General features: G+C 40.7%; 1 protein-coding gene across 1 annotated transcript in view; it reads left to right on the plus strand.

Annotated features, from left to right (window-relative positions):
• The window catches only part of LOC145409053 (putative neural-cadherin 2), a 395,645-nt gene that overhangs the window by 324,338 nt on the left and 47,507 nt on the right, over positions 1 to 23,800 (plus strand). The window contains exon 15 of the mRNA XM_080279608.1: positions 1,952 to 2,120. Within this exon, the coding sequence (XP_080135734.1) occupies positions 1,952 to 2,120 (169 nt within the window). The remainder of the gene's footprint in view (positions 1 to 1,951; positions 2,121 to 23,800) is intronic.

A 23,800-nucleotide genomic window follows, 5' to 3' on the forward strand; every position in this document is an offset into this window, starting at 1 on the left:
AGAAACAGACTGACGAATGAGGAAGTGAAGGAGAGTTGCTGTGTGGATGTGGATGTGATAGGAAGCGTTAGGAGAAATACACTGAGGTGGTTTGGCCATGTGGAGAGGATAGAGTGTGAGAGACTGACGAGGAGAGTGTATGTGAGTGAGGTGGAGGGGGGGAGAGGGAGGGGGAGGCCAAGGATGAGATGGAGGGATGGAGTGAAGAGGTATATGAGAGAGAGCTGGATGGGAGGAGATTTAGAGATCTATACCCATTACCACATTCCACACTTTAGCCACAAACTTGTAGCTGGTGGAATGTAGTAATCGGTACAGGTCTCCAAATCACCTCCCATCCTGAATGCTCTCTTGTTTCTGTGCTTTTTCATCTCTTATCTGTGCACTTCTGCCATTCCTACTTCTTAACAATCATTTTAGAAGAAATTTTGTGTTTTCTATTCAAATATACCCTGAAAATATTAACCGCAGATTTGTATTTATAAAGCATTTTAACCAGTTCCAATGATAAATCGCCATTGTAGTTTGTTATTAAGAATGATTTTATTCTATTGTATTTTTTCACTTTTATATTAACTTAGTTTTATTATGAAGTGTTTAGTAGCTGTATGAGTGAAGTAACAGGTACCGTGATGGGAAAAAAAGTTCACCTATTATTCCACTGCGTCTGTTTCATATTTAGGACATGTTTGTCACTTTCCTCACTCGTGCATCATGTCAAAATGAATAGTCTGTATCTAAGTAGGGAAAAATTACCAAGCATCTCAGCTTAGGAATATTAGCCACCAGAGGAATGTGAATGGTAGAGGTGAAATACTTGGCAAACATTTGTCCCCAAACGAACCTACAACCAGTCATATGAATTTCGTTTCAAGAAAGTTTATGATTACGGCATCATATCCAAAAAACCCCGGGACTGTACTTTTAGACTTATGTCAGGGTTTGTAACACATATACGTTTATCATTATTCATAGAGCTATATGTGCACCGCGATAAAATTAAGTATTCAACTGACAGTGAAAAAGAAACTATGTATGATTGGTAAATCTCTATGGCTAGTCATTTTTACGACAGATAGATTTGCCATTTTACACTCCTGATGTATTCTATATTCAGTTTTTGCTGTCGCCCAACGATTACCTTCAGCTTTGGAGAGGCTTTTCGAACAGCAGTAAGACATATACATTATACAGTGCTCCATTAACCATTTCACTCCTAGACGTCTCTTCTGAGTTGAACAGATTCGTCTTTTGTTATCAATATGAAAGTGTACATCATTGCATTGAAGGGTTTAAAGTACCTTATCTATTTTTTTTTTTTTTTCATCCTATGGGTGTGGATGGGGTTATGAGCGACTGCTCCAGGTCAGCGACATTGTGAGACAGCAGAGTGATGATGATGATGATGATCATACATAACATTCCTCTTCCTTTGGCTTCCGTATGAGCAATGTTCAATATGTCCCTCCTCTGTATACTGTATTATCTTGCTGGGAGGGAGCCGTTGGTGTATAGGTTAACAAATCCTGTCCACATTTGGATAAACTCGAGTTCCATTCTTTGTCCTGTTAAACTCTTAGACAAAGCTTAATTTTCCACTTTCCTTGTTTACTTAGTAATACAACTGTGGACTTGACTTTGGCATTGAATAATACGTATCCGATCTGGAGAAACACTGGGGCTAAGCAAAAAATTACTGTTTTCCTTAAGCCTTTGAATTCGACGTCTCTTTCATTTCTTCCCTATCTCCGCATGATGATACATTGAGCTCAGGATAGACTATTAAAGGCTTTGACAAACCCCCTTTGATACAAGAAGCCTCTTAAGTTGAATTAAGTCGTCCCCTAGTACCAAGACTACCTAAAAATGACGCCTCCCAGATTCAAGAAATCAATGACCCTAGCTCAGTCGAAATGCATTAGTCTTGTTTTTTCCGGGTGTGCCGTGACAGTTATGAGCTGCAGTTCCTGGTGAGCGACAGCGTGTGGGGCCAGCGTGATGTGAGTGCCAACGTGACGGTGGTGGTGAAGCTGCTGGCACCCGACGCCCTGGCCCACGCCGCCGCCGTCGCCATCACGCCCACTACACCCGCCCACCTCACCAGAGGGTGGAACCCCACGGTCAGTCACTATTGGCTTAGTCTGTTCAATCCTCTGACATATTTTTTGTTAATCTAGATATCAAGCAATGTTCTCAGCTTGATTTATTTATTTATTTATTTATTTCGAGCTGGAGAGGTTAGATGTAGCTTCCATTAACGTTTTCACTAATAGAGGTATCAGAGGTGTTGAAGGAACATTATTTTGAATATTTAAAAAGAATCGAAAGTTACGCCATCATAATCAAGGGGATAAAGTTTATTGCTCAAAAAGCGGCCTACCATAATTTTTTATGGACATTCATGAAACACCCATGACTGTTTTGCCAGTCTGTATCTCATTGTACATGAAGCAGTCCGCAGCGATTCAGAGCGGTCAGACACGTTCAGTCTGTCATGTGTCTCAGATAATACAGTAAAAACCTGGAGACCTGCCTTTTTAGAGATTCAGAGTTTATGCATACGGCCATACCACTCTAATCACGTATTGATATACTGGTAACAGTGGTGGCAAAGAGGAACCAATTGATTATCATCATTATCATCATCGTCAGTAGTCTCCACCCATAGATAGATGGAGACTATCGTTCTTCCTGAAATTTTTATTTCGTCCTCAGAGTCTCACGACGATTTCAAGAGAACTGCAGGCTGCGGAAGGAATCTAAATGGGCCATTCATTCTACCTATCTGTTGCCAGACGCCTTAATCCAGTATGGGGTGGCCACAAACAAATCGCCTCGATGTCGCCTTGTCCCCTGCCATTTTACAGCCCTGCTTCCAGCTCACACCCCCCTCTCTCATGTACCTTTCCACTCCATCTCTCCATCTCATCCTTGGCCTCCCCCTCCCTCTCCCCCCTCCACCTCACTCACAGACACTTTCCTGGTTAGTCTCTTACTCTCCATCCTCTCCACATGGCCAAACCACCTCAGTGTGTTTTTCCTAACGCTTCCTATCACATCCACATCCACACCACAACGATCCTTCACTTACTCATTTGTCAGTATATCTCTCCATGTGACTCCACATGCTCCTTTCAAATAACTCATTTCCACAGATCTCACTCTTGACTTCTGTCCCTCCAAAAAGGTCCGTTATGTGCAGTGACAGAGTCATATCAGTATTAAGAGTGAACGAGATAGGGTGGACATATCTGCTGGAGATTTCAACAGAACCTGGGTAAGTAATCCGAAAATGAAACATGGCCGAACGATTCCTAAGAGTTTATTTCGTTTTATTACATAAAATCATTATCTTCACAATGGAGTCAAAGTCGTTGTAAGAAACAGTAAGTGGAGACTAGTGACTGTCCACAGGACAGTTACAGAGTTCTAGTTAGTCTTCACCTAAGTATTGTCCTTCCTGGTATTATTATTACTTCGGCTTTAGAGTCTTGCAACGATTCCAGGAGAACTGGTGCCTGTGTGAGGAATCTAAAGGGACCAGGTTATGTGTCCTGGCATGGGCCAATGCTGATAGAAAAAAGGATTCATATCCTTTATGCACAGTGGAAGAGCATCTCAGAAACTGTCATATCAGTAATATGTTATGAACGAGGTAAAGTGCCACTGGTCATGTCTACTGGAGATTTCAATGGGACCTGTGCAAGAAATCTTAATTGCACAGGTTATGTGCTGCGGGCCACTACCGATAGAAACAAAATCCTTATCTCCCCATTGGGGTCAAGGTCATTGTCAGAAACAGTAGGTGGAGCCTAGGAACTGTTCTCAGGACAGTTATAGAGTTTTATATATACTGTAGTCTCCACCTGTTATAATGTTGGAGACTATTATTTTTGCTGGTATTGTTAGCCTCCACCTACTACATGCGTGAAGACCATTGTTTTTGCTGGCATTGTTATTATTATTCTCACCTCAGAGTCTCCCAACAATTCCAGGAGAATCGGCGACTGTGCAAGGAATCGGAAGGACCCAGGTTATGCATGAACCATTGCTGATAGAGAAAAAATACGATTCTCCCAAATGGGTTCAAGGTCACTAAGAAACAGTAGGCGAAGACTAGTGACTGTCCATAGGACAGATACAGGGTTCTAGTTATTCTTCTGGCCTCAGGGTTCATGCACAGAGAAAGCAGGTTCCCACACTGTGGCTGCCGGCGCTGACCCGCTCCAGGAATAAAGCATACAAACAAATGTAGAAGTACACTGAAGAAGCAGGCTCAAGCGTTTCAGCGCATGCAGCCCTTGCCAACACCTGAAAATAGCAAAGAAATGATTGTAATGGTAAGGAAATAGTTTATATTGTGTGAATGTAGTCCTGTTGATGTGGGTTGATAGATGAAGTGTGATCACATCAGTATATTTTGTCAACATTAATGAAGTGGATTACACACATAAATGAAGCGAACACTCAGTATTGATGAAAAATTTAATAATTAGGCCTGTTAATTTCAGTAGTGTTAGCAGTAGTATTTAGTTCATCAGTAAAGGTGCAACAAGCTAACTAAACACAATTTTCAATCATGGTTACGAAAACTCAGTGCTGATGAAAGAATTTATAATTTGGCCTGTTATTTTCAACAGTGTCTAGAGTAGTAATTAACCCGTAGCATGCTGGGCAATATATATATATATATATATATATATATATATATATATATATATATATATATATATATATATATATATATATATATATATATAGCCAGACGCCTCAATCCTGTTTGGAGTGGCCACAAACAAATCGCCTCCAAGTCGCCCTGTCCCCCGCCATTTCACTGCCCTGCTCCCAACTCACACACCCCTCTCTCATATACCTCTCCACCCCATCCCTCCATCTCATCCTCGGCCTCCCCCTCCCTCTTCCCCCCTTCACCTCACTCACATACACTCTCTTCGTCAGTCTCTCACCCTCCATCCTCTCCACATGGCCAAACCACCTCAGTGTGTTCCTCATAACGCTTCCTATCACATTCACATCCACACCACAATGCTCCTTTATATCCTCATTCGTCAGCCTGTCTCTCCATGTCACTCCACAGGCTCCTCTTAAATAACTCATTTCCACTGCTCTCACTCTTGACTTGTGTCCTTCCAACAACGTCCAAGCTTCACTTCCATACTTTAGAGTTGGGTATCACAATACTGTCATGTAGTAACTTTTTCACTTCCATGCTCACTTCCCTGTTTCTTATCACTGCTTTCAAAGAACCAGCAACCTTTCTTCCCTGCTGTACCCTTTCAAGCACTTCACCCTCCAAACCTCCATCCTTACTCAGCACACTACCCAAGTACTTAAACGTACTCACATTTTCCAATTCCTCACCATCCAACCTCGCTGTACATTCACTGAATTCACCTATCTCAAAGACCACCACTTTACTCTTCCATACATTCACCTTTAGATTCCGTTTCTTACACACTCTCCCAAACTCATCCACCAAGCCTTGCACCTCCCCTTCGTCTTCACTCAACAACACAGTATCATCTGCAAACAACAGTACAGGGAGTTTCCGAACACTATCCTCTCTCACCAGGGCCACTCCAACATCCACTACCCTACCTTGTACCTCTTTTATTACCCCATCCATGTACAGATTGAACAACCATGGAGACATGACACATCCCTGTTTCAAACCAACTTTTAAAGAGAAAAATTCACTAAGTTCACCATCCACACGCACTGCAGCCTTCGCACCATCATACATACTCTCCACAGCATAAAACAACTTCCCATCTACTTCATATATTCTTAATACTTTCCATAATCCTTGTCTATCCACCCTGTCATATGCTTTCTCCAAATCCATGAAAGCCACATACAACTTCTTTCCCTTCTCTAGAAACTTTTCCACTAAAGATCTAAGAATGAAAATCTGATCTACACAACCTCTTCCCTTCCTAAAGCCTCCCTGTTCTTCTCCAACTAATTTCTCTGTTCTTTCTCTAACTCTGTCAATAAGTATCCTACCATACACTTTTCCTATTATACTAAGAAGACAAATGCCCCTATGATTACAATACACTTCTTTTTCCCCTTTTCCTTTGTACAAGGGAATAATTATACCTGACTTCCAATCCTCCGGGACTCTACCTTCCTCCCAGGCCAATCTGCACATCTTCCACATCCATTCTACTACTATCTCTCCCCCATGCTTCAGCATTTCACCACACACTCCATCAATTCCTGGGGCTTTCCCCGATTTAACTTTCTTCATTGCTTCCACAACTTCTATCCTACTGATTTCTTCCTGTCTTCTCACATCCCTCCTTCTCCCAGCCATTCCCCATCCACTTATACTCGCATTACTTCCATCCTCTACGATCAACAATTCCTTAAAGTGTTCTCTCCATCTGCTCACTTTTCCTCCCTTCTCCACTAGTAATCTACCATTTTTATCTTTCACTCCCCTGCTAACTTCACTTCCACCCTGTCTTACTCTTTTCACTTCTTTCCAGAACATTTTCTTACAGTCCCTCCACTTTACATTCAAATTCCTTCCAAATTCCTCATCCACTCTCTTCTTACTCTTTCTTATTAATCTTTTCACCTCTCTCTTTCTACATATAACTCTCTCTTCCGCCTCTCTACTTCTTCCACGCCCCTATTTCTCATCCATTCATTGTATGCTTTCTTCTTTTGTGCCACAGTCTGTCTCACCTCTTCAGCCCACCACGCTGTTCCTTGCATCCCTCTCCGTCTTCTCTTCCTTCCACACACCACATAACATGCTGCACATATTTCTTCTGTAAATATCCTGCACACACCTTCCACGTCCCCCATCTGCTCCAATTCATATTTGCCCAATCGTTCCTCCACTTCTCTCTTATACTCTGCCTTTTTCTCATCCTCTTGTAACCTTTCCACTCTCCTGGCAACCACTCCTTCCTCTCGTCTTTCCCTTCTTCTATTCCTCCATCTTACTTGAATCCTAATTCTGGCCACCACCAAGTAGTGGTCAGAAAGTCCACTCCCCCAACCTCTATAAACTCTTGCATCCATTACACATCTTTGCATCCTTTCATCCACACAAACATAATCAATCATTGCCTTCCTTTCATTCAGTTCACCACCCACCCTTCTCATCACTCGCCATGTATACCTGTGGATCATTTTGTGCCTGAAGAGGGTATTGGCTATCACCAACCCCCTCCCAGCACAAATGTCCACTAACGCACTGCCATTCTCATCTATCTCAGCAGGCACACCCCACTCACCAACTATTCCATCCACCTTCACATTCCCAACTTTACCATTCATATCACCGATCAAAAACACTCTCTCATTCCTTTCAAACTTTTCCATGCACAGTTCCACATTTGTCCAGAACTCTTCTCTCACTCTTCTAGCACGGTCTTGCGTTGGCGCATACACACACACAATCGCCCACATTTGTATTCCAACTTTCAACTTTACCCACACAATCCTTGACCCAACTGATCCATACTGTCTTATGCTCTTCTTCCATCTTTTACTCACAACTATACATACTCCTTCCTGTGCCCTCTCATTCTCACCTACTCCTGCACATATACCCCATCCATACTCCCATTCTCTCACACTTTCTCCTCTCCATTTTGTTTCAGTTATTCCACACACACACACACACACACACACACACACACACACACACACACACACACATATATATATATATATATATAGACCTTCCTCTTGGGAACCTTAGTCTTGTCAGGAAAAATAGTACAGTACCAACGTTGTCATGTACAACATCTTTATTATTAATCCAAACGTTTCGGAGACACAATCTCCATCATCAGTGGATCTAAAAGTTTAAAAGACAACAATCATCGATCAATGTCAGGAGAAATAAAAAACCCCGTGTACAAAACATAACCTTACATATAAAAGAAAAAAAGAGGGAAGCAATATAAAAATGGGGTAATGCATAAAAGTAGCATGTTTATTCCTTGCAATTTCTGAAGATCAGGACAAAGGCTAACTATGCTAAACATATATATTAAAAAGATATATAAAAAGAGCAGGAGTTGACCTGTTAAAAGTAGTTACTTCGTGAATAGTTGAGTAGCGCTAGTCGAGTTATTGAGACTGGGTCGCATTCTATGAATGAGGATGGATTCGGCAGTGATGAGGTCAGAGTAGGACTGACATGAGGTTAGTATCCGAAAATCTGCAGAAGAGAAAGGGTGACCAGAAAGGTGAGAGTGCTCTCTGATAGAAGAATAAGAGGGTTTAGAGAGGAACCTTCCAGTCCTAGTGGATTTACCTTGGTGCTCAAGAATTCGGTGGAGCAGCCAACGTGAGGTCGACCCCACGTATCTAGCATGACAGCTAGAACATGAAATAAATAAACCACATTGGACCGGAGGTTAGTATGAAGACAAGATGAATGCTTAAGAAAGCTGCCTATAGTGTTCTTGTTTGTTAAGATTATCTTAAAATTAATTTGTGGATAACAATCACGGAGAAGTTTATTTAGTGTTTTCCTAATTTCGTAACTTAATGAACCTAAATATGGGATCTTGATATACAAACACTCCATATCTACAGTGTGAACAGCCCTGATTGAGGAGAACTTTAAATTTAAAAACCTGCTTAATAGTTTCTCGAACACACTGATGGGGTACTTATTATTGGCAAAATAGGTTCTTAAGAAACAAATTTCGGAGTGGAAAGTAAGCCAAGAGGAGCAACAATTGTACGCATTGTTGAACAACGTTGTAATACTGTTGATCTTAAAACTGTACGGGATGTAACTGAGGAAGTTTGTGCCTAGGCCAGTGAAAGTAGGTTTCCGGTAAACACTCGTGGATAAATGAGGGGGTGATTGTTAACTAGAATGTCCAGGAACGGAAGGCGTTTATCTTTTTCAGCTTCATGAGTGAATTTTATGTTAGGATGTTGGGAGTTTATATAATCCATAAACTTATGAATATCAGCAGGGTTTTTAAATATAACGAAAGTATCGTCCATGTACCTTCGGTGAAAGATGGGTTTAAAAACAATGGGACAATTATTAAGCCAAGTTTGTTCATGGTGGCAAAGAAAAGCATTAGCATATGAAGGACCCAGTGGTGACACCATCGCCACTCCATCTTTTTGAGTAAAAAGTTTTCCATTAAATGTAAACAGGGATTGGTGGGTTGCTATCTCCAACAGGTTGTAAAATGATTTTCTGTCCAAGCCAACTGAAGTAAGAGTAGAAATACTGGTGTTATCTGTGATGAACCGAGTGGTTTCATGCAAGGGAACATTCGTGAAAAGGGATTCTACATCAAAGCTAGCCAGGGTGACAGGGTGATCAAATCTTAGAGAAGTGACTTCCTTGACAAACTCTGCAGAATTTTGAACCGTATATTTATTTGTACACAGGGAACTGATAAGGGGGATCAAAAATTTTGCTGTGTTATAACTGAAGGTACCAATAGATGAAATGATGGGTCTTAAAGGTGTGTTAGGTTTATGAACTTCGGGGAGACCATAGAGATAACCAGGAACTGAGCCAGAAGCATACAGACTATTAGTCGTACTATCACCTACTTTATGTTTAATACTTCGCAGTAATCTATTTAGTTTGTCTTCATGTTTTAGGATGGCAGATGGAATATCAGAACTGATGACCTTAAATTTAGAGGTGTCACTAAGAATATGATTAAGCTTTAATACATAATCATCCTTGTTCATGATAACTACGCCCTTTCCTTTGTCAGGACGAGTAATAATTATGCCGTCATCGTCTTTGAGAGATTTCAAAATCTTACGATATCCACAGTCCTCTTTTTGTTCTTTGAGATGTGCAGAGTGCTGTCTAAAAGAATTTTTAGCTAAAGCAGATACAGTATGCCACACGTAAGTCCAGTCTTGTTTGTAAAGGTTGCTTTCTTTAAAACTGAACATAATCCCTCAAAAGGTAAAAAGAACTTAACATAGTTTAAACGAACAGGAGGGAGAGCAAAATCCAAGCCTAACGACAAAACATCCTTCTCTTCCTTAGTCAAAGACCTTGAAGAGAGGTTAAAAATGACTTTATCTATATCAACTGAACTATTGATGTCAATTCCTAACCCTCTAAGCTTACGTGAATGTGTAGCAACAATCTTATTGATATTTTTCTCCACAAAACATTCAATGATTACACTGAGACATTGAAATAAAAATATGAAACAAGGTTTTTTAGCTTATATTTCGATGCATCAATTTCTCTATTAAGTTTCAGCAGTCAGTTCTTCTGCTTCCTTATTTCAACATCCAAAAGGTGAAAGAGCCAAGATCTATATGTTGATGATATGTTGATTCAAGGTTTTATGCCACATCAACATATAGATCTTGGCTCTTTCACCTTTTGGATGTTGAAATAAGGAAGCAGAAGAACAGACTGCTGAAACTTAATAGAGAAATTGATGCATCGAAATATAAGCTAAAAAACCTTGTTTCATATTTTTATTTCAATGTCTCAGTGTAATCATTGAATGTTTTGTGGAGAAAAATATCAATAAGATTGTAGCTACACATTCACTTAAGCTTAGGGGGTTAGGAATTGACATCAATAGTTCAGTTGATATAGATAAAGTCATTTTTAACCTCTCTTCAAGGTCTTTGACTAAGGAAGAGAAGGATGTTTTGTCGTTAGGCTTGGATTTTGCTCTCCCTCCTATTCGTTTAAACTATGTTAAGTTCTTTTTACCTTTTGAGGGATTATGTTCAGTTTTAAAGAAATGCAACCTTTACAAACAAGACTGGACTTACGTGTGGCATAATGTATCTGCTTTAGCTAAAAATTCTTTTAGACAGCACTCTGCACATCTCAGAGAACAAAACGAGGACTGTGGATATCGTAAGATTTTGAAATCTCTCAAAGACGATGACGGCATAATTATTACTCGTCCTGACAAAGGAAAGGGCGTAGTTATCATGAACAAGGATGATTATGTATTAAAGCTTAATCATATTCTTAGTGACACCTCTAAATTTAAGGTCATCAGTTCTGATATTCCATCTGCCATCCTAAAACATGAAGACAAACTAAATAGATTACTGCGAAGTATTAAACATAAAGTAGGTGATAGTACGACTAATAGTCTGTATGTTTCTGGCTCAGTTCCTGGTTATCTCTATGGTCTCCCCGAAGTTCATAAACCTAACACACCTTTAAGACCCATCATTTCATCTATTGGTACCTTCAGTTATAACACATCAAAATTTTTGATCCCCCTTATCAGTTCCCTGTGTACAAATAAATATACGGTTCAAAATTCTGCAGAGTTTGTCAAGGAAGTCACTTCTCTAAGATTTGATCACCCTGTCACCCTGGCTAGCTTTGATGTAGAATCCCTTTTCACGAATGTTCCCTTGCATGAAACCACTCGGCTCATCACAGATAACACCAGTATTTCTACTCTTACTGGACAGAAAATCATTTTACAACCTGTTGGAGATAGCAACCCACCAATCCCTGTTTACATTTAATGGAAAACTTTTTACTCAAAAAGATGGAGTGGCGATGGTGTCACCACTGGGTCCTTCATATGCTAATGCTTTTCTTTGCCACCATGAACAAACTTGGCTTAATAATTGTCCCATTGTTTTTAAACCCATCTTTCACCGAAGGTACATGGACGATACTTTCGTTATATTTAAAAACCCTGCTGATATTCATAAGTTTATGGATTATATAAACTCCCAACATCCTAACATAAAATTCACTCATGAAGCTGAAAAAGATAAACGCCTTCCGTTCCTGGACATTCTAGTTAACAATCACCCCCTCATTTATCCACGAGTGTTTACCGGAAACCTACTTTCACTGGCCTAGGCACAAACTTCCTCAGTTACATCCCGTACAGTTTTAAGATCAACAGTATTACAACGTTGTTCAACAGAGCGTACAACTGTTGCTCCTCTTGGCTTACTTTCCACTCCGAAATTTGTTTCTTAAGAACCTATTTTGCCAATAATAAGTACCCCATCAGTGTGTTCGAGAAACTATTAAGCAGGTTTTTAAATTTAAAGTTCTCCTCAATCAGGCCTGTTCACACTGTAGATATGGAGTGTTTATATATCAAGATCCCATATTTAGGTTCATTAAGTTACGAAATTAGGAAAACACTAAATAAACTTCTCCGTGATTGTTATCCACAAATTAATTTTAAGATAATCTTAACAAACAAGAACACCATAGGTAGCTTTCTTAAGCATTCATCTTGTCTTCATACTAACCTCCGGTCCAATGTGGTTTATTTATTTCATGTTCTAGCTGTCATGCTAGATACGTGGGGTCGACCTCACGTTGGCTGCTCCACCGAATTCTTGAGCACCAAGGTAAATCCACTAGGACTGGAAGGTTCCTCTCTAAACCCTCTTATTCTTCTATCAGAGAGCACTCTCACCTTTCTGGTCACCCTTTCTCTTCTGCAGATTTTCGGATACTAACCTCATGTCAGTCCTACTCTGACCTCATCACTGCCGAATCCATCCTCATTCATAGAATGCGACCCAGTCTCAATAACTCGACTAGCGCTACTCAACTATTCACGAAGTAACTACTTTTAACAGGTCAACTCCTGCTCTTTTTTTATATATCTTTTTTTAATATATATGTTTAGCATAGTTAGCCTTTGTCCTGATCTTCAGAAATTGCAAGGAATAAACATGCTACTTTTATGCATTACCCCATTTTTATATTGCTTCCCTCTTTTTTTCTTTTATATGTAAGGTTATGTTTTGTACACGGGGTTTTTTATTTCTCCTGACATTGATCGATGATTGTTGTCTTTTAAACTTTTAGATCCACTGATGATGGAGATTGTGTCTCCGAAACGTTTGGATTAATAATAAAGATGCTGTACATGACAACGTTGGTACTGCACTACTTTTCCTGACAAGACTAAGGTTCTCAAGAGGAAGATCTATTGTGGATATATATATATATATATATATATATATATATATATATATATATATTTCTTTGTGCATGCACCCTCAAAGTCTCGCGATAATTCCAGGAAAACTTAATGCTGAGGAAGGAATCTGAAGGGTTGTGTATCCTGGCATGGGCCATTGCCGATAGAAAAAAAAAATCCAAATCCTTTATGTGCAGTGCCAGAAAGTCATATTGGTAGTATGAGTGAACTAGATAAGGTGGTCATGTATACTGTAGATATCAGTGAGTCCTGAGCAAGCAATCTGAAAATGAAACTTTGTGGACCAATTCCGAGGAGTTTATTTCATTTTATGAAAAAAAATAGAAATCTTCCCAATGAGGTCAAGGTCATTGTAAGAAACAGTAAGCAGAGGTCAGTGACTGTCTACAGGACAGTTACAGAGTTCTAGTAATTTTCTCACCTCACCCGGTCCTGTTAGGTCAAAGCCTGTCAGTCACTGAGGTTCTGCCCACGAAGTCTCTCCAGTGACCCTTGTCCATACACAACTTCTGTCATACCACGTTCTCCAGTCGCTCTCCTCTTCTCCCAACAGCTTCTTCCACTCCCTCCATCCACCTTTTCCTTGGTCTTCCTATTGGTCTCCTTCCATGACGTATCCATGCCAGTGCTTGCTTTGGTAACCTTTCTTCATCCATTCTCTGCACGTGTCCCTACCATTTCAATCTATTCCTTTAAACCATGATACTAATTACTCCTAGTTCTCTTCTTATATCCACATGTCTTTGCCAATCTCATTTGGCAACTCCTTTAATCATCCGTAATACTCTCATTTCAGCTGCTTGTTTTTTAGACATGGTTTTTTGTGTCAATGGCCAAGCCTCTGAGCCATATAGTAATCTATCTATCTATCTATCTATAGCCCGACGCCCTAATCCCGCAAAGGGTGGCCGCAGACAAAACGCCTCCAAGTCACTCTGTCACCCACCATTTGACTCCCCTCCCCCCAACTCACCCCCCCCTCCCTCACATACCTCTCAATTCCATCCCTCCACCTCATCCTCGGTCTACCCCTCCCTCTCCCTCCCTCCACCTCACCTACATACACCCTCTTAGTCAGTCTTTCATTCTCCATCCTCTCCACATGTCCAAACCACCTCAGTGTATTTCTCCTAATCTTTTCAACCACATCCACATCTACCCCACAACGTTCCTTCACTTCTTCATTCGTCAACCTGTCCCTCCATGTCACTCCACATGCTCCTCTCAAGTAACTCATTTCCACTGCTCTCACTCTTGACTTGTTCCCCTCTTGCAAGGTCCACGCCTCGCTTCCATACGTCAGGGTAGGGATCACAATACCATCATGCAGTGACTTCTTAACTTCCATACTCACCTCCCTATTTCTCATCACTGCTTTCAGTGTGCCAGCAACCTTCCTTCCCTGCTGTACCCTTTCACGTACTTCATCCCCCAAAGTTCCATCCTTACTCATCACACTACCCAAGTACTTGAATGCCCTCACATTCTCCATATCCTCACCATCCAACCTCACTGCACACTCTGTGACTTCATTCCTCTCAAACACCATAACTTTACTTTTGTTTACATTAACTTTCAGCTTCCTCCTCCTACACACTGTCCCAAATTCATTCACCAAACCTTGCAACTCCCATTCATCTTCACTCAACAATACTGTATCATCAGCAAACAGCAACACCGGAAGCTTCCAAATCTCACCCTCATTCATTAGGGCCACCCCCACATCCACTGCCCTACCTTGTACTTCCTTTACGACCCCATCCATATATATATTAAACAGCCATGGAGACATTACACACCCCTGTTTCAGTCCCACATTGAGATCAAAGAACTCACTCAGCTCACCATCCACTCGCACCGTAGCTCTAGCTCCCTCGTACATACTCTTCACAGCACTCAACAATTTCCCCTCCACTCCATATATTCTTAATACCTTCCACATACCTTTCCTATCTATTCTGTCATAAGCTTTCTCCAAGTCCATGAAGGCAGCGTACACTTTCCTTCCCTTCTCTAGATACTTTTCCACTAAACATCTTAGAACAAATATCTGATCTACACACCCTTTTCCCTTCCTAAATCCCCCTTGTTCTTCTCCAACTAGCTCCTCTGTCATATGCCTAACCCTATCAATGAGTATTCTACCATATATTTTACCAGTCACACTAAGAAGGCAAATACCCCTATGGTTACCACATACTTCTCTCTCCCCTTTTCCTTTGTACAGAGGAACAATTATACCTGATTTCCAGTCCTCTGGAACCCTTCCCTCTTCCCAAGCCAATTTACAACTTCCATATCCACTCCACAACAATCTCACCCCCATACCTAAGCATTTCACCACACACTCCATCAATTCCTGGGGCCTTTCCCAGCTTAATCTTCTTCATCGCTTCCACTACTTCTGACCTACTGATCTCTTCCTCCCTCCTCTCATCTCTTCTTCTCCCAGCCATTCCCCAACCACTTATACTCACACTGCTCTCACTCTCTACATTCAACAAATCCTCAAAGTGCTCCTTCCATCTCCTCAATTTCTCTCTATTCTCCACCAACAATCTATTATTCCTATCTTTCACTCCCCTACTATTTCCCCTTTCACACTGCCTTACTTTCTTTACCTCCTTCCAAAACAATTTCTTACTCTCCCTCCATTTCACACTCAGATTCCTCCCAAACTCTTCATCCACTTTCTTCTTACTCTCCTTCACCAGTCTCTTAACCTCCCTTCTCCTGCTCACATATACCTCTCTCTTCTCTCTCTCATCTTCTCCCCCTACCTCTACTCGCCAACCATTCACCATATGCCTTCTTCTTTTGTTCCACAGCTCGTTTCACCTCATCATTCCACCATGCTGTTCCTTGCACACCCTTGCATCTCCTCCTCACTCCACAAACCGCCTCACACGCTGCGCTTATCTCTTCCGTGAATATCTTACATACGTCTTCCACCCCTTCCATCTGCTCTAGCTCATACCTTCCCAGTCTTTCTTCCACTATGCTCTTATACTCTGTCCTCTTCTCACTATCTTGCAATTTCTCCACTCTTCTCACAGGAGCTGCTTCCTCCTGTCTTCGCCTTCGCCTCCTCAACCACTTTCTTTGCAGCTCTACCTTGGCCATCACTAAGTGATGGTCCGAGACTCCATTCCCCCACCCTCTCCACACCCTTGCATCCAACACTTGTCTTCTCATTCGCTCATCCACACACACGTAGTCTATCATTGCCTTTCGTTCAACAAGTTCACCATCCATCCTCCTCATTACTCTCCATGTATACCGGTGGATCATCTTATGACGAAAGTAGGTGTTGGCTATTGCCAACCCCTTACCAGCACAGATGTCCACCAAAGCACTACCATTCCCATCTACTTCCGCTGGCACACCCCACTGACCAACCACTCCATCCACTCGTACATTCCCGACTTTGCCATTCATGTCTCCAATCAACAGCACTCTCTCGCTCCTCTCAAATAGTGGTATAAATTGTAACCTTACAGCTCCTAGGTACAGTCTCCAGCAAAAATAGAGCAACATGCTCGACGAGCAGGTTGGTATATGTGACACCGCCGCACCTCCAGTTCCAACCTCCCCCCTCCCTCGTTCCCATTCATTCGTCTACCCTCCGCCCTCCCCACATCCAAGTGCAAGACTCGCATTGTCTCAACCACTTTCCCATCATCCATTTGTCTTGGGAAATAATGGTTTTGTTATGATGACGAATAAAAACACAGTACACAGTGCTTTAATCCATAGTATAGTTATTTATACACCACGATCTGAACGCTGGGTGATATACTGAAGTATATTCGTATGATGGTGGGGTTTGTAATCATACAATTTATCATTTTGACGGTTGTGTCCAGTCAGTGTGTAACATTAAACAGTCGGAAGCTATAAGTACAGTAGATGTTTGTAGCGGTCGGTGGTGTGTGTGTGTGGGGGGGGGGGTAGCTGGCCGTCACACGTTGTAGTGGGGGCATGTGGAGATGGGTCCGGGGTCGACGGTTCTGCCGGGGTGGATAGTGTATGTGTGTGTGTGTGTGTGTGTGTGTGTGTGTGTGTGTGTGTGTGTGTGTGTGTGTGTGTGTTTTCCACCAATGCTCATAAACACATCTTTATTATCACCATGACGTGTGCATTGCAATGTTGTCCACTGCACCATATAACAGTGATATTTATAGTGCAACGATATGGAAAATAAGCATTTAATGATCAGTACACAGTAAGACCTTATTTTCTAAATGTTATTCAGTCAGATATGCAGTGCAATAGAGGATTATAATACATCAGTCTGAACGTAGCCTTTAACTCTGCAGGGTAAGTCAGGCAAAACCACCAGATCTCTAGTAAAACATTCACTATTGTCACAGTACCACATGTTATTGTAGAGTAACTGGAACACGGCGATAGCAAACGTTGTGGATGGTCCTACACGGTGTTGACAGGGTTACCTTATCACTCCCCCATTTACCTACAACATTCCAGTATCATATAAATCCAGTATCTGACCCCATTGTTTCATATCGTTTAAAATGTGCTCTTAAATATACCGGTAGTCAGTTAGTCTTCCTTATTAAATATTTACGTAACCAAAACCGTTTGTCCATTTTAACATCCTTCCCTCTCTGTGGCAATTGACGTTTCAACTGACGATAGTTAATGGGAAAAACCATGGCCACACAGAGATAGAGGAAAGTAGTAACAGACATGGGACACAAGTTGAAGAGCAAAAAATCATAAGGTTAACCTGGCCGCTACGTCTATTACGTTGCTATTAGCAACACTGACCTGTGTGAACTGTAACCCGTCACACCTTTGTTGGAAACGTTCTCACTGAAAGCGAATAAATTGAATTATCTGTTGTATGGCACGATAACGTTGATTAGCTTAAAGTGCAATCGAGACAAGTTTGTTTGGTTACTATGCAGATCATCCATTCGGCCAATTTAGTTATTGGTTACCTTTTTCGAAATACGTCGTGTTATAATCGTGTGAATCGCAAATTACACCCTATTGCAGTTATAACTATATAGGGCAAGGTTATATTCCTGATATTGTTATCAGATGGTGGCGGTTCTCTTGCAGGAGTGAGTGGCGATAAGTGGCTGAGGCAAGGGGTGGAGGGGGTTGGTTGTATGCAGCACCGGATTAACCATGGTGTTGCCTGGTAGGCAATGCAGACGGTTGGCCTGCAACATACAGATCTTTTCCCCCCCCTCGTTTTTGCAGTGAAATTTTGGCATGACCTATAATGGCCTTTTTTGATAGCCTGATGGGTGATGACACTTATTTGGATGCCCAAAGCGTATATTTATTCCTCTCTGGAAGCCTGGATGGCCTGTGACAGGCCGTGGCCTGGCAGGCAGTTGCCCAATATGCCTGTACCTGGTAATCCGACCCTGGTTGTATGGTGTGTGTGGGGTCAGCACACCATGCCGCTCACTCTACTGTTGGCTGTCTTGTGTATGAAATTGACCTTGATACTTATAATACTGTCAGCAGCAATGAATGGCGTCTGAATATTGACTGACCTTTGGTAATGCCAGCAACCACGTCATGGCCTCGGTTTAACCACCAGACAAGCTGTCATCAAGTTCCTGATGCCCAACGTTATCCGATGTCGTGTATTAAGTCATCAATAACCAAGATAATATTGATCATGTGTTTTACTTATCAGCAACACGTTGCTATTATCACACATGGAGTATTAGTAGTAACTAATGGTAATGACCTATAATAGAGTTTGTAAAGTAACAGTGATTACGTCGAGTAAGGGAAGGGGCACACCACTGACCACTACAAACATCTACTTATAGCTTCCAGCTGTTTAATGTTACACATTGATTGGACACAACCGTCAAAATGATAAATAGTATGATTACAGACCTCACCATCATACGAATATACTTCAGTATATCACCCTGCGTTCAGATCGTGGTGTATAAATAACTATACTATGGATTAAAGCACTGTGTACTGTGTTTTTATTCGTCATCATAACAAAACCATTATTTCCCAAGACAAATGGATGATGGAAGAGTGGTTGAGACAATGCGAGTCTTGCACTTGGATGTGGGGAGGGTGGAGGGTAGACGAATGAATGGGAACGAGGGAGGGGGTAGGTTGGAACTGGAGGTGCTGCGGTGCCACATACACCAACCTGCTCGTCGAGCATGTTGCTCTATTTTTGCTGGAGACTGTACATGGTTATCTTTAAGTATTGAGTACAGTGCTATTATATTATTGTTCTATTTAGTTATACTTATTTTTTTCTTCTTCCTGTTTATTTTGTCTCTTGAACTTCACCTCAGGTACTAGAAATTGTTCATCTGCTTTATTTTGTTCTCCTCTCATTGTTACATTCATTTCTGCCTTACCTCGACCAACCTCCATTACTTCTGTTTTCTCGGTACTTATCTTTATCCCATTCTCCATCATCACATAATTTAAATTTTCTGCCATAACCTGAAAGTTTCTTTCAGGATCACACACAACCGCTATATCATCTGCATAAGCCAATATCATGTTATTTTTCTCTACTTCCATAATACATTTATCCATAAATATGACAAACAGGACTGGGAAAATAACGTCTCTTTGTCTGACTCCTGTCTTGATTTCAAACCAGTTTTTATCTCGATCTCTGAGTCTAACTTTACTTTCACATTTACTGTAAATACTTTTGATTGTTTTTCTTAACTTTAGTGTCACTCTGTATTCTTCTTTGTTCAATATATTCCACAACTTTTCCCTTGGTACTCGATCGAAGGCCTTTTCCATATGTATGAACATTATATCCTTTGTTATATCTCATTTCCAACTCTTTTCTAATATACTTTTTGGAGTAAATACCAAGTCCATTGTACCACGGTTTGGCCAAAAGCCACATTCTCCAAGTTTATCTTCTACTTGCATCCTCAGCCTTCTCTCCAGAGTACGTTCATATTATATTACCTGCATGTGACAACAATGAAATTCTCCTATAATTGTTGCACACTGTTCCATCTCATTTTTGCAAACAAGGCAAACAGTGGCTTTTCCCCAGTCCTCCGGTATTACTCTCGCGTTCCAAGCATCGTTTATAATTTCTCTCAACCAAACTATTCCTGTCTCACCAAAAGCCTTAATAATTTTCACTGGCAACCCATCCTCTCCCGGCGCTTTACCATTTTTCATTTTATCAATGGCACGTCTTACCTCCTCAACACTTATGTCATCTTCATATCCTCCAGGTTTCATTCTTGGATTTCTTGCATATCCTATCATCATTAAAATTCCTGGCATTTGCAAATTCTTGGAAATAACTTTGCCATCTCTGATATATCTTCGGATCTTGTTCATCATTCACTGCATATGTGACGTCGGTACTTCCTTTTCTATAGTTTCCGACTGTGGTGCATAATAGTTTTCTTATCCCTTCCATATCTCTACTCAGGTCTTCCCCTATACGTTGCCAGACTTCTGTTTTTGCACTTGTCTTTATGTTTTCAGTCAAATTTCTTACTTCTACATAGTTAATCCTGTCTTCTTGTAGTCTTGTTTTCATCCTTTTGCGAAAGCTTTCATTTTCCTGTCACTGCTTGTTCTACTTCATCTGTCCACCAGGCAGTGCTTTTCTTTTGTAGTGTTTCTACTAACTTTAACATGTACCACTTCCTCAGCAGTCATTTTTAAACATCTTTAAAATTTTTCCATTTGATGTAGATATTAGTATTTTCTTTGTTTGCTATTTTTTCTTGAACTTTGCGTCTTAGTTGTTCGACACCTTCTTTGTTTTTACAGATTTCAGGAATAAACCTCTTTCTTTTCTGTTTACTTTTAATATTGGTACCTAGTTATTATTAGTCTCCGCCTGTTCCATACGTGGAGACTATTGTTTTTGCTGGTATTATTATTCCGGCCTCAGAGTCTCGCGATGATTCCAGGAAAACTGGAAATTGCAGAACGAATCTGAAGGGCCCAAGATGTTTGTCTTAGCTTGGGCCATTGCTTATACAAAAAATAAAACCAAATCCTTTACATGCAGTGGCAGAAAGGGTCATATCAGTTTTATGAGTAAACGAGATAATGCGGTCATGTCTACTAGGAATTTCAGTGGAGCTTGAGCAAGTAATCTGAAAATAAAATTTGGTGGACCGATCCCTAAGTGTTTAGTTTTTTTTTTTTTTTAATTCCAAATCTCCCCAAAGGGATCAAGGTCGTTGTAAGAAACAGTAGGTGGAGGCTAGGGACTGTCCGTACTGAGTTATAGTAAGTTCCAAATCTATTAAATAGTGGAAACTATTGTATTGCTGGTAGTATTAGTGTTTTTGCTAGTACTACTAACCTCCACTTACTATGTAGATGGGGACTATTGTTTTTGCTGGCATTATTATTTTTATTCTCACCTCAGTCTCGGAACGACTCCAGGAGAACCGGAGACTACGCAGAGTCTGAAAGGCCCAGGTTATGTCCCAGCATGGGCCATTGCTGACAGAAAAAATCCAAATCTCGACCAATTGGGTTAAGGTCCTTGTAATAATCAGTAGCAGACACATGAATTCTTGGACACCTTTATCAGATCGGATCTTGTTTATATTACACTTACTTTACCACATGGCGAAGCTTCCTTATTGTGGCTACAGATTAAAAATACATAGCTAATTATTATCATTCTGGCCTATGAATCTGCAGAAGATTCCAGGGGAACCGGAAACTGCAAGGAATCTGAAAGGCCCAGGTTGTGTCCTGGCGTGAACCATTGCTGATAGAAAAAAAAAATCTAAATCCCCCAAGTTGGATCGAGGTCACTAAGAATCAGTAGGTGGAGGCTTGTGATTGTCCTCTAGACAGTTACAGAGTTCTAGTTGCTCTCCACCTACTACGGAGGTTGAGACTCTTGTGTCTGCTGGTATAATTGTTATTTTTGCCTCGGAGTCTTGCAACGATTCTATGAGAACTGGAGAGTATGCAAGGAATCTGAATGGCCCAGGCTATGTGTCCTGTCACAGGCCATTGCTAATAGAAAAAACATCCAGATATTCCCAACGCAATCAAATTCATTGTAAGAAACAAGAGCACACACATGCATTCTTCAACACATTTGTCAGATCCCTTGTTGATGTTACACAAGAAGTTACATTAGGGTCTTCAGATCTTGTTTATATTACATATACCTTACTGTACCGCATGGCGAAGCTTCCTTATTGTGCCTACACGATAAAAAATGTAATTAATTATTGTCATTCTGGCCTCAGAGTCTCCCAGTGATTCCAATTAAACCAGAGACTGTGCAAGGAATCTGGAGGGCCCAGGTTATGTTTCCTGGTGTGGATCATTCCTGATTGAAAAAAAAATCCGAATCTCCCCAATGGGGTCAAGGTCACTAAGAAACAGTAGATGAAGAGTAGTGACTGTCCACTGGACAGTTACAGAGTTCTAGTTATTATTCTGACCTCAATGTCTCACAACAATTCCAGGAGAACCAGAGACTGCAGAAGGAATCTGGAGGGCCTAGGTTATGAGTCCTGGAATGGACCATTGCTGATAGAAAAACATTCTAGATCCTATATGTGCAGTGACAGAAAGAATCGTATCAGTATTGTGAGTGACCGAGGTAAGATGGTTATGTCTACGGGAGATTTCAGTGGGACCTGAGCATGTAATCTGTAAATGAAAGTTGGCGAACTGATTCCTAATAGTTTATTAAGTTTTATGAAAAAATTCAAAATCTTCCCAACGGGGTCAAGGTCTTTGTAAGAAACAGTAGGTGGAGACTAGTGACCGTCCATAGGACAGTTACAGAGTTCTAATTAAACTCCACCTATTACATAGGGGGAGACTATTGTCTTTCCTGGTATTATTATTATTCCAGCTACAGAGTCTTGCAATGACTCTAGGAGAAACTGAGCCAGTATAAGGAATCTGAAGGGCCCACGCTATGTGCCCCTTCATTGGCCATTACTAATAGAATTTTTTTTTTCTTATGCACATGAGAAGGTCGTGTCAGAAAGTGTCATATCAGTATTGTGTTTTGAACGAAATAAGATGGTATGCCTAAGGGAGATTTCAATGGGGCCTGAGCAAGTAATCTGAAAATGAAACTTGGACCAGTTTCTAAATGTTTATTTCGTTTCATTAAAAAAGAAATAAAAATAAATCTCCACAATGGAGTGAAATTATTGTAAGAACCAGTATGTGGAGACTAGTGACTGTCTGCAGGACAGTTACATAGTTCTAGTTATTATTATTAATAAGCTTTGCCATATAAATGGTGAACCTTCTTCTCTTCGTTATGTTTATTATTATTTTTCTTTGCACTTTTTTCTTCAACCTTTATGATATTATGCATGAAGGTACCCTTCGGTAATCAAAGTCCTTGTGCCAAATATAAATGACCCTGACTTATTTTTGAAGGTGATATACTTATTTTTATACCAAAAACTGCATACTTGAAATTGAAATATCTCAGAAACTAAATGAGATACAGCCGTTTAGCTGAAAAACTTACGAAATAATGTTTGCTGATTAGTTCTGGCGTAGTATTATGCCATTTAGCTTAGTGAAAAGTACCAAATTCAAATCTGCTGTTTTTCTTTGTAACACGTTTTAGAGAAAACCAAAAAGGTTGAAATCTGCAACTTTCCACATATGTAGCTCTGGTCCCTCATATGATCTATAAAGAATATGGTTACAGTTAAGTATACAGTTAACCATTTACTGAGGTAAATGTAATACATACACACATGCTTTCTTCAACACCTTTGTCTTCAGATCTTGTTGATGTTACACAAGAAGTTACGTTAAGGTCTTCTGACCTTGTTTATATTACACATACTGTTACGCAGAGTATTCTGGGT

This window comes from Coenobita brevimanus, chromosome 79 (genome assembly GCF_032717465.1).
Source record: "Coenobita brevimanus isolate Jiangsu-jjx chromosome 79, ASM3271746v2, whole genome shotgun sequence".
Taxonomy (NCBI): Eukaryota; Metazoa; Arthropoda; class Malacostraca; order Decapoda; family Coenobitidae; genus Coenobita; species Coenobita brevimanus.